Source organism: Triticum urartu, chromosome 5A (assembly GCF_056163025.1).
Source record: "Triticum urartu cultivar PI428250 chromosome 5A, HENAU_Tu73, whole genome shotgun sequence".
Taxonomy (NCBI): Eukaryota; Viridiplantae; Streptophyta; class Magnoliopsida; order Poales; family Poaceae; genus Triticum; species Triticum urartu.
Window position 1 is genome coordinate 335,776,543 of NC_141877.1, and position 11,248 is coordinate 335,787,790.

The window sequence follows — 11,248 nt, forward strand, 5'->3', positions numbered from 1 at the left end:
TCAAAAAATTTCCTACGCACACGCAAGATCATGGTGATGCATAGCAACGAGAGGGGAGAGTGTTGTCTACGTACCCACGCAGACCGACTGCGGAAGCGTTGACGCAACGTAGAGGAAGTAGTCGTACGTCTTCCCGATCCGACCGATCCAAGCACCGTTACTCCGGCACCTCCGAGTTCTTAGCACACGTACAGCTCGATGACGATCCCCGGGCTCCGATCCAGCAAAGCGTCGGGGAGGAGTTCCGTCAACACGATGGCGTGGTGACGATCTTGATGTTCTACTGTCGCAGGGCTTCGCCTAAGCACCGCTACAATATGATCGAGGTGGAATATGGTGGCAGGGGGCACCGCACACGGCTAAGGAACGATCTCAAGGATCAACTTGTGTGTCTAGAGGTGCCCCTGCCTCCGTATATAAAGGAGCCAAGGGGGAGGGGGCCGCCGGCCAGGAGGAGGGCGCAGGAGGAGTCCTACTCCTACTGGGAGTAGGACCCCCCCAATCCTAGTTGGACTAGGATTCCCCGAGGGGGAAAGAGAGAGAGGGGGGCCGGCCACCTCTCCTAGTCCTAATAGGACTAGGGGAAGGGGGAGGCGCGCGGCCACCTTGGGCTGCCCCTTTCTCCTTTCCACTAAAGCCCATTAAGGCCCATATGGCTCCCGGGGGGTTCCGGTAACCTCCTGGTACTCCGGTAAAATCCCGATTTCACCCGAAACACTTCCGATGTCCAAATATAGGCTTCCAATATATCAATCTTTATGTCTCGACCATTTCGAGACTCCTCGTCATGTCCATGATCACATCCGGGACTCCGAACTAACTTCGGTACATCAAAATGCATAAACTCATAATAACTATCATCGTAACGTTAAGCGTGCGGACCCTACGGTTTGAGAACAATGTAGACATGACTGAGACACGTCTCCGGTCAATAACCAATAGCGGGACCTGGATGCCCATATTGGCTCCTACATATTCTACGAAGATCTTTATCGGTCAGACCGCATAACAACATACGTTGTTCCCTTTGTCATCGGTATGTTACTTGCCCGAGATTCGATCGTCGGTATCCAATACCTAGTTCAATCTCGTCACCGGCAAGTCTCTTTACTCGTTCCGTAATACATCATCTCGCAACTAACTCATTGGCTGCAATGCTTGCAAGGCTTATGTGATGTGCATTACCGAGAGGGCCCAGAGATACCTCTCCGACAATCGGAGTGACAAATCCTAATCTCGAAATACGCCAACCCAACATCTACCTTTGGAGACACCTGTAGAGCTCCTTTATAATCACCCAGTTACGTTGTGACGTTTGGTAGCACACAAAGTGTTCCTTCGGTAAACGGGAGTTGCATAATCTCATAGTCATAGGAACATGTGTAAGTCATGAAGAAAGCAATAGCAACATACTAAACGATCGGGTGCTAAGCTAATGAAATGGGTCATGTCAATCAGATCATTCAACTAATGATGTGACCTCGTTAATCAAATAACAACACCTTGTTCATGGTTAGGAAACATAACCATCTTTGATTAACGAGCTAGTCAAGTAGAGGCATACTAGTGACACTAAGTTTGTCTATGTATTCACACATGTATTATGTTTCCGGTTAATACAATTCTAGCATGAATAATAAACATTTATCATGATATAAGGAAATAAATAATAACTTTATTATTGCCTCTAGGGCATATTTCCTTCATTATTATGGTGGAGGGCTCCGTCCAAGACATTGCTAACCTGAAGTTCCTCCTCCTGTGCTTCCAACAGATGTCGGGCCTAACCATCAACTTCGATAAGAGTGAAGTGATGGTTCTCGGGTTCCCTCCGGAGGAAGCACAGGCCATAGCGGACCGGCTTAATTGTCGGTTGGGTTCTTTCCCCACGACATACCTGGGGATCCCCATTAGTGACTCGCGCCTCACCGTGGCGGACCTCCGCCCCACTGTGACCCGTATGCAACATCGCGTTGAACCCTGGAAAGGACGTTGGTTGTCGAAGGCTGCTCGCGTGATCCTTATCAACTCTTCGCTTGCTAGCCTTCTATGGTTCCTCATGAGCTTCTATAGCCTCCATGAGACCCTCCATCAGGAGATCGCCAAGTACCAATCCAGATTCTTCTGGGCTGGGGAGGGGGATAAACAGAAGTACCATATGGTTAGCTGGCCTGATATCTGCAAACCCAAGGACCAGGGAGGTCTTGGGATCCTGTCCTCCCGCCGCATGAACATAGCCCTCTTGACTCGTTGGCTCTGGCACATTGCTAATGGCGATGGAGGTCTCTGGCTCACCATCATCCAGAACAAGTATCTCCGAGGACATCCCCTTGCATTTTGTCAGCGCTCGGGCGGCTCCCAGTTTTGGCAGGCCGTCGTCCAGCTGCTTCCTGTGCTTCGCATTGGCACATCCATCGCGGTTGGTACCGGGTCCTCGACCATGTTCTGGTTTGATCGGTGGATTGGCGACTCCCCCTTGGCCGCACGATTGCCGGAGCTCTTCGCTATTGCAGTTGACCCTCGTGTCTCTGTTGAGACGGCCCTTATTGACTTAGGGCGCCTCGCTTTCCACCGCCCCTTTGGCCCCCCTGAGGTTGCTGCTTGGGACGCCTTAATGTAGGACATCGCCCTCCTCCCTATGGACGGCGTTGGCACCCCGGATTTCACCTCTTGGCGGCTTGAGCCCTCCGGCTGCTTCTCCACCAAATCCCTCTACGCGGCCATCGCCCCCTCGACGGCCCCCGAGTCCTTTAGTTTGATTTGGGATATCCGCTTGCCCCTGAAGATCAGAATCTTCCTGTGGCAATGGATTCGCGGCTGCCTCCCGTCCGGCGTGGAGGTCCTTAAGCATAATGGACCTGGGAACGGGATGCGCCCCTTGTGCGACACGGTGGAGGATGCTAACCACATCTTCTTCTCATGCTCTACGGCTCAGTTCCTTTGGTCCTGTTTCCGCGAGACGGTTGGGGGCCAGTGGTGTAACACCAACTTCCCTGACCTGCTTGCGGAAATCCACGCCTCCCCCCCCCCCCCCCCCCCGCTACTGCCACATCAGATGGCTCTGCGTTGGGGTCCTTGCCTGGACGCTCTGGACCGTTTGCAATAAGCTTGTCATTCAGAAGGTCCCTCTTCGACGTGCTACTGACGCCATCTTTAAAATGTGTGGATACTTGCAGCTCTGGCGGCCGCTTAGCCGCCTCCAGGATCGGGACGTCATCAACAACCTCATCGCCGACCTTCGTTCGATGGCCTTCCGCTTGGCGCCCCCGCTCCCCCCGCCACCCCCGGAGCCCGACTAGATGCTTTGCCGCACCTCGCGTGTGCGCGCTTTTTGTCTTTTTCAGGGCTTGTTGAGCCGTGCCCTTAGCATTAACCCTATTTGACTTCGTGTGTGTGCTAGACCTCTGTGTGTGTGTGTGTTGTTGAACCTTGTTGGATGTTTGGCTTGGGCAGTTGCTTTATCTATAAAGCGGGGCGAAAGCCTTTTTCGGTAAACTAACATTGCTAATATAGGTAATAGAGCATATATTATGATAACCCGAGTTTGCCATGCTTTTTTGTAATCTTGCTTACCATCATAAAGGAGTCTAGTCTTAACAATGTATGTATACATAGGTCCTGTCAAAAAAAGATCAACAACAATACTGGAGCCACACTGAAGAAGGATATAATTTTGTTACAGTTGACCAATTCTGTGATAAGTTTAAAGCATCTCAAAGTGGTCAGAATCTTGCTGGGGAGCTTTTAAGGCCATATGACGAATCAAAAGGACATAAGAATGCCTTGTCCTTCAGTATCTACTCGTTATCGAAGTGGGATCTCGTCAAAGCATGTTTTGCAAGGGAGCTCCTTCTTATGAAAAGGAATGCCTTCCTCTACATAACAAAAACCATTCAGGTAAGCATGTCGAAGCTATATGTTGGGGGGGGGGGGGGGGATGTGATTGATGCATGGAGATTTTGTGCCTAGTTTTACAATGCTATCTTGAATGTCACATGCTAGGTGTTTATGAGTGTGAAATGTGTTCTAGTCTATAAATGCACAATCCTAGGTATGCTCAATTCTTCTAGTCTGTTCTAGACTATGTCCTTAACACAGGCTACATGGACTACACACTGAGAACATTGAACTCACGGACCATTTAGAAGTCTAGAGCAGGAACTTGCCCAGCATGTCAGCATCTTATTCTGCATTCAGTTCCTACTCAGTGTATTTGAGGACTTCAAATGCTTTTGTGCTTATATCATAACCTAAACTACAGTGCCACAGCTACAGTATTTTTGGTTAAAGTATCTTTTACAGCTTTCAGTTTTTTTGGGTAACTGGCAGGAGCTCTGCTGATGCATTATAGATTAGGAGTAGAAAGTTTGTACAGGTGCAATCGCACGAGAGCAAATAAAAAGGACCAGTCACTAAACAAGGACCAGCTTGATTTATAAAAATGGATGGAATTTACAGCTATGTCATGTTGCACTTTTCTCAACATGACCACCATAAACTAGCATATTTTCTCAACATGTTTCATATTTTTGCTGCAGCTTGGACTAATTGCTGCTGTTACTGGGACAGTATTTCTGCGCACACATATGGGTGTTGACAGAATTCATGCTAACTATTATATGAGTTCACTCTTCTATGCGCTTCTGCTGCTGATGGTGAATGGATTCCCTGAGCTGGCCATGGCAATTAACAGACTGCCAGTCTTCTACAAACAGAGAGACTACTACTTCTATCCTGCATGGGCTTATGCAATACCATCTTTTATACTAAAGATTCCACTCTCTTTAGTCGAGTCAGTAGCCTGGACATCAATATCCTACTACCTGATTGGCTATACCCCAGAAGCAACTAGGTAAAGCGATGCTGTTGTAGAAACTAATTAACTAGTGGGAAGGAAGCACTAATTCAACCACATCAACATTTTCTCTAATTCAGTATCACCATTCATCCATTCTGAGTCATTCAGATGTTGAGTATAACCCAAGTGAAAAGAGTACAAGTAAAACCTTGTTTATACTGGTTTTGCACTGATCTGGTGTACTGAAGTCAAACATCATATTCGCTTATCTAACACTATATTTACTTCTCTTTTATTGTTTCCGCAAAACCTAGGTTTTCAGATGCAATATTTTGTGTTAACATGCACGATTCGTGTGTTTAGGTTTTTCTCTCAGCTCCTCGTCCTCTTCCTCATCCACACAGTAACATTATCACAGTTCCGGTGTGTCGCCTCATACTGTCAAACGATGGTGGTTACTTCAATCGGTGGCACAATGATATTTCTAGTCATGCTTCTGTTTGGAGGTTTCATAATTCCTCGCCGTAAGACACTCCCTTATTTTCATAAACTTTGTGTTGCTAACAAGTGATGAGTCATAATTTATTGCAAATGTATGTCCTGCTCAACTATTAAAAAGCACCGCTAACATTTTCAGTGCCACATTTCTACAGCACTTCTGCCTAATTGGCTAAAATGGGGATTTTGGCTATCTCCATTGTCTTATGGTGAGATAGGCTTAACTGGAAATGAGTTTTTGGCACCAAGATGGTTAAAGGTACACTTTGGCATACCAAGTAGTACCTTCCTTCGGAAATAAGTGGCATGGTTTTAGATCAAATTTGAACTAAAACCACGCCACTTATTTCTGAACGGAGGGAGTATTAATTAATTGTAAAAACATGTAATCCTAAACTATACTAAAAATTTCTGTGTTGATAGATCACGTTATCTGGTGTAACACTCGGAAGGAGGATACTAATGGATCAAGGGCTAGACTTCTCCAGCTACTTCTACTGGATCTCAGTTGGAGCATTGATTGGGTTTACTTTGTTATTCAATGTAGGCTTTGCCATCGGCTTGACCATTAAAAACAGTAAGCATCACATGGATTGTGAACTCAGTCTAAAATGTAGTATCTCATCCGGAGAAGAAACGAGATCACATGAATTGTGAACTCAGTCAAGCATATGCTGGAGAAAAAGTTAACATCGCAATGGAGCAAAAATACTTACATTCAGAAAAACATTCTGTTTGCTCTTGTTAGAAATGTCATCTGCTCTAATCTCCTTTGAACCTCTCAGTTCCAGGATCTTCTCGTGCTATCATCTCTCGCAATAATCTTGCCACATTTAGTGGAAGAAACCAAGATAAGGATCCAGAAAATGGGATGCCTAACTTACAAGCAGAAACTGCTTTGACACCTAATAGGACTGGTTAGTTGAATTCTACATGATGCAACTAAACATAACTTATGCTGTTGATGGAATACAATCAAGATTAAACTTATCAAAAACTGAATCATGTGCAGGGAGGATGGTATTGCCTTTCACACCCCTTACAATATCATTCCAAGACGTCAACTACTATGTAGACACCCCCGCCGTAATGCTCATGTAGCTCGAACATCTATGAACACATGACCGGAGAGCTTAAAGCCATAGCAAGGGCTGATAACTACTCCCTCCGTCCCATAATATAAGAGCGTTTTTTATACTAGTGTAGTGTCAAAAGCGCTCTTATATTATGGGACGGAGGGAGTAATATCTAAGTATTTTCTCGTTGCAGGAAATGAGGGAGCATGGTTATATGAAAAGAAAACTACAACTACTGCACAATATCACAGGAGCATTTCAGCCAGGGATTCTCTCGGCGCTTATGGGGGTTACTGGAGCGGGAAAAACAACACTCCTTGATGTTCTTGCTGGAAGGAAAACGGGTGGTGTTATTGAAGGGGATATAAGGATAGGAGGTTATCCTAAGATCCAGCAAACTTTTGCTAGGATATCAGGCTACTGTGAACAGACTGATGTTCATTCCCCACAAATCACAGTGGGTGAATCAGTTGCATATTCAGCCTGGTTGCGCCTTCCACCAGAAATTGATTCAAAAGCAAGAAATGTGAGATATATCTGTCTCTCTTGTTGATAATACAATATGGTATATTTGTTGCTGTAACGAAACAAGAGCTACAAATGCACAAACATATATGATTATTTTTTATAAGCGTAGGGTACAGGGTTGACATACTTGTATTCAAGCCTCCTAGGTGCTAAGAACAGTTGAAATGAAACTGTGAGCTCACCCGTGTTCCTTTCCCTTGCAGGAGTTTGTCAATGAAGTTCTTGAAACAATTGAGTTAGATGAAATTAGAGATTCTTTGGTTGGAATATCAGGGGTAAATGGACTATCGACAGAGCAACGGAAACGGCTCACTATTGCAGTCGAGCTTGTGTCTAACCCTTCAATCATATTCATGGATGAGCCAACATCAGGCTTGGATGCAAGGGCAGCTGCTATTGTCATGCGTGCAGTCAAGAATGTTGCCGATACAGGTCGAACAGTTGTGTGCACCATTCACCAACCAAGTATCGATATATTTGAGGCATTTGATGAGGTAATTACTTTTCATATATATACTTCTGACCTTGTTCAAGATTCTCTCTCTAGGCGCCAAGACATGAGTGTATTAAATAATACTCCGTAATTTTCAAGGCGTAAAAAAAATCTAATATAGATTTATCATATACGGGCATGATTATATTGAAGAAGTATGTCAGAAGTTTTCATTCAATCGAACATGAATTACTGAGTGTTGCTACCTCAGCTTGAAATTATAAAGCCAATTCCTGACATTAACCATCAGACATGGAACGAATTGCATGCTACTCCCTCCGTCCCACGATATAAGACGTTTTTGCAGTTTAATATGAACTGCAAAAACGTCTTATATTATGGGACAGAGGTAGTACCTCAGATAGAACCCTTAACACTTTATCTACCGGATCTGAAATCAGGCCACACTAACAGGCTACTTAAAGGATCCCAAATTAAGTCCAAGACAGAGTCTACCTCATCTAAGTTTTTGAGAAGCTAACAGTAATTTTCTGACTTTTTTGAAAAGAATGACATGGAACTCTGTTGTATTATTAACAAGCATGCTGTTCAAATGAGCTGACACATTCATTTATGGGGTACAAATTCCCAGATTAATTGGAGAAAAGGAAAACATATGTATCTTTGTTGGGTTTCTGACATGGAACTCGGTTGTATTATTAACACTTATCTTGGTTGGGTTTAACAGTACCACTTAAGTAGATGTATATGATAACAGCTGCATACGTTCTCATTTATAAGTATTGAAGTTCTGTATCGAAGGCAATTCAACTAAACCCTAGTTCCCTGTGATTTTGTGTACATTATTGATCATAAATTCCTTAACCAGAATAATTCATATAAAAGTGTCGTAATATATATGTAGTTGATGCTGATGAAAAGGGGTGGAGAGTTGATCTATGCTGGGCCAGTTGGGCACCATTCATGTGAGGTCATCAAATATTTCCAGGTAATTAGTGATTTCAACTCGTCCTTGCACAAAAAGACTAAGTAAATGTGCATATGATTTACATCACCCATTTATAGTATTGATATAAGTTAGTTTAAACCTATCGTTTACAGTAAACAAACCTAACAATATTTTGTTTTCATCCTTTTCTGTATTTTTAAGGAGTTGTGTTTTTTGTTAACTGAAAAATCAAGAAGTTACATATTCTTCTGAATCCTCATGATTTGCACTCTATGTAGCACTTGAAGGGGTGAGCAATATTAATATAGTTGCACTATATTTTGATTAGAAGAGGCTATACTCAATTCACCACCAAGTCCGCCACCTGACTTTTCTCCCAGTTGCTGTGATGTACAAACTGATGATATTTTTTCTTTATTCTTTCTAGGCAATACCTGGGGTTCCCAGGATCAAGGACAAGTATAACCCATCAACATGGATGCTAGAAGTTACTTCCACATCTATGGAAGTTCAACTGGGAGCAGATTTTGCACAAATGTACAGGGAATCATCAATGTGGAAGTAAGTTTTGAAAAACCAGCTCAGTCAGCAATAGTGTCATCTTAATTATAATCATTACCCTGTCGATTATGCAAAGAAAAGTTGCATGTCAAACAGAACGTAGTGCTTCCAGCCTTCCACAGTACTTTGAGAAAAACAAAAATAGGCATGTGGGTCTCGAAGTTTGACCAGAACAGAATATAAGCATGGGTCACCATACCATGCTTAAAAGAGCTCTCATTTAGTCTTCAAATTAATCTTAACATTATATTTGTGCTAACCAGTATGTAAATATGGTGCTCAAAGGGACAAGGACATGGTGGTAAAGCGGTTAAGCACACCAGTTCCAGGTACAACCGACCTCCATTTCGCGACACAGTTTCCACAGAAGTTTCGGGAGCAATTCAAAGCTTGCCTCTGGAAACAGTGTTTGTCGTATTGGAGAACCCCTTCCTACAACCTGGTGCGATTTGTGTTCATAACATTCTCCTGCTTTTTCTTTGGTGCACTGTTCTGGCAGCAAGGCAACATCAACCACATGTATGTAAACCATCTCTTGATTATGTATCTTAACTCATGCATATATGGTGGAAGCATATGATTTAAGTTGCTTGTTTTGTTTGAGGGTAGAAACGACCAGCAAAGTCTCTTCACCATATTGGGGTGCATGTATGGAATCGCTCTGTTCACTGGCATCAACAGCTGTCAATCGGTGATGCCATTTATCTCCATTGAGCGTTCTGTCGTTTACAGGGAGAGATTTGCAGGGATGTACTCTCCTTGGGCCTACTCTTTTGCGCAGGTCCTATTAATCACATGAAGATTTTTCAGATTGATTATATCAGTATACTATATGCAGACATTGACTTATCCTTTTTATGGAGATAGGTTGCCATGGAGATACCTTATGTGCTGATGCAGGTAGTGTTGTTCATGTTGATAGCATATCCAATGATAGGGTACGCGTGGACAGCAGCTAAGTTCTTTTGGTTCATGTACACCATGGTGTGCACACTGCTCTGCTTTGTCTACATGGGAATGGTGGTGGTATCGTTCACCCCCAACATCCAAGTTGCATCTGTACTTTCATCTATGTTCTACACCCTACAAAACCTCATGTCCGGCTTCATCGTGCCTGCGCCTGTAAGTGAACCCACCTAAACTCTATTATATATACCATTACAATTCGAGAAACAAAATATGGTGCTTAAAAAGACTTCATAAACATATGGCAGCAAATACCGAGATGGTGGATATGGTTCTACTACGTCTCCCCAATGTCGTGGGCTCTAAGGGTCTTATTCACCACGCAGTTCGGGGATTACGACGACATGATGATCGACGTATTTGGAGAGACCAAATCGGTCCCAGCATTCATGAAGGACTACTTTGGTTTTCGGCGTGATCTGCTGCCGCTGGCGGCTGTTGTTCTGGCGGCATTCCCCATCCTTCTTGCCGTTCTCTTCGGTTACAACATCTCAAAGCTTAATTTCCAAAGGCGATAGACACACATGTATTCATCAAAGTAGTAAAACAGTAGCACGGTATAGAAAAGATATTGCTTACGCGCGCGCCCACACACACGTATCTCTGCGTACTATAAAATTTAAAGCCTGAGTTTGCTTACCCACAAGAAAAGGCCAGTGTATGTATTTTTGTGCAAGTGACACATAGTGCAACAGAATTCCAGTGGTAGCTAGTATTTGAGAATATTGTCGTTGACAGAGGCTCTTAGGCACTTTCACAGTAGCCTGTCTCGTTTGTTATTACTGTAAATAAATTCGTAATTACAGAGGCTCTTAGGCGCTTTCAGTCTTGCAGTAATGAAAAACCGCAAGGTGCAACCCAGACAGTTTTCACTAGCAGAATAGAATTGGTATCAGCTACTCTGCAAAGTTTTTTTTACTGAACCTGGTATCAGTTACTCTGCAAAGTTTTTTACTGAACCTATTATCAACCATAAAATTTGAGCTTCAATGCATCAAAGGGGTTGAGATCTTCTGCAGTACCGTGTTGTAGTGCGGATCACATATGGGACTGGGTCCCATATGGCAGTGACTGTACTGCACCCTACAGTACTGTAGAGGATCCTAACCCACATCAAAGATGTGTGGTGACTAGCGAAAATTCAATATGGCTCATACGATTATATGCTCATATTATCTAGACCTGTGGTTTGCATAGGGATCTGGGCCTGCGGCTGTATAACTAGGCGTATTGCTTTTGGTTGGAATATATGAACAGTTGTTCTGGCTGTGAAGAATTAGATTAAGTGTATGCCAGCTTAGGCAGGGACGCGTACGTGTTAAATAGGGCTCAAGGCCGAAGAGATACAAGGCGCAGGAGGTTAGAGGAGGTTAAGATCGATCTCATTATCTACAGGATAACTACAAGGAGAGGAGATC

The 11,248-nt window shown here is 43.8% G+C and overlaps 1 protein-coding gene across 4 annotated transcripts in view; it reads left to right on the forward strand.

The window, feature by feature from the left end:
• Positions 1-10,643, forward strand: part of LOC125508828 (ABC transporter G family member 41) — a 53,908-nt gene extending 43,265 nt beyond the window's left edge. For 2 of the 4 annotated variants that reach the window (XM_048673620.2, XM_087526005.1), the window contains exons 9-23: positions 3,616-3,897; positions 4,539-4,852; positions 5,162-5,322; positions 5,452-5,555; positions 5,720-5,873; positions 6,082-6,213; positions 6,309-6,382; positions 6,566-6,898; positions 7,104-7,394; positions 8,259-8,342; positions 8,731-8,864; positions 9,150-9,383; positions 9,474-9,645; positions 9,732-9,986; positions 10,079-10,643. In XM_048673620.2, coding sequence (XP_048529577.2) covers positions 3,616-3,897; positions 4,539-4,852; positions 5,162-5,322; positions 5,452-5,555; positions 5,720-5,873; positions 6,082-6,213; positions 6,309-6,382; positions 6,566-6,898; positions 7,104-7,394; positions 8,259-8,342; positions 8,731-8,864; positions 9,150-9,383; positions 9,474-9,645; positions 9,732-9,986; positions 10,079-10,348 — 2,994 coding nt within the window. In that variant the 3' untranslated portion in view covers positions 10,349-10,643. The remainder of the gene's footprint in view (positions 1-3,615; positions 3,898-4,538; positions 4,853-5,161; positions 5,323-5,451; positions 5,556-5,719; positions 5,874-6,081; positions 6,214-6,308; positions 6,383-6,565; positions 6,899-7,103; positions 7,395-8,258; positions 8,343-8,730; positions 8,865-9,149; positions 9,384-9,473; positions 9,646-9,731; positions 9,987-10,078) is intronic. The other 2 variants (XM_087526003.1, XM_087526004.1) reach the window with 2 other exon arrangements.
• Positions 10,644-11,248: the final 605 nt, after the last annotated feature.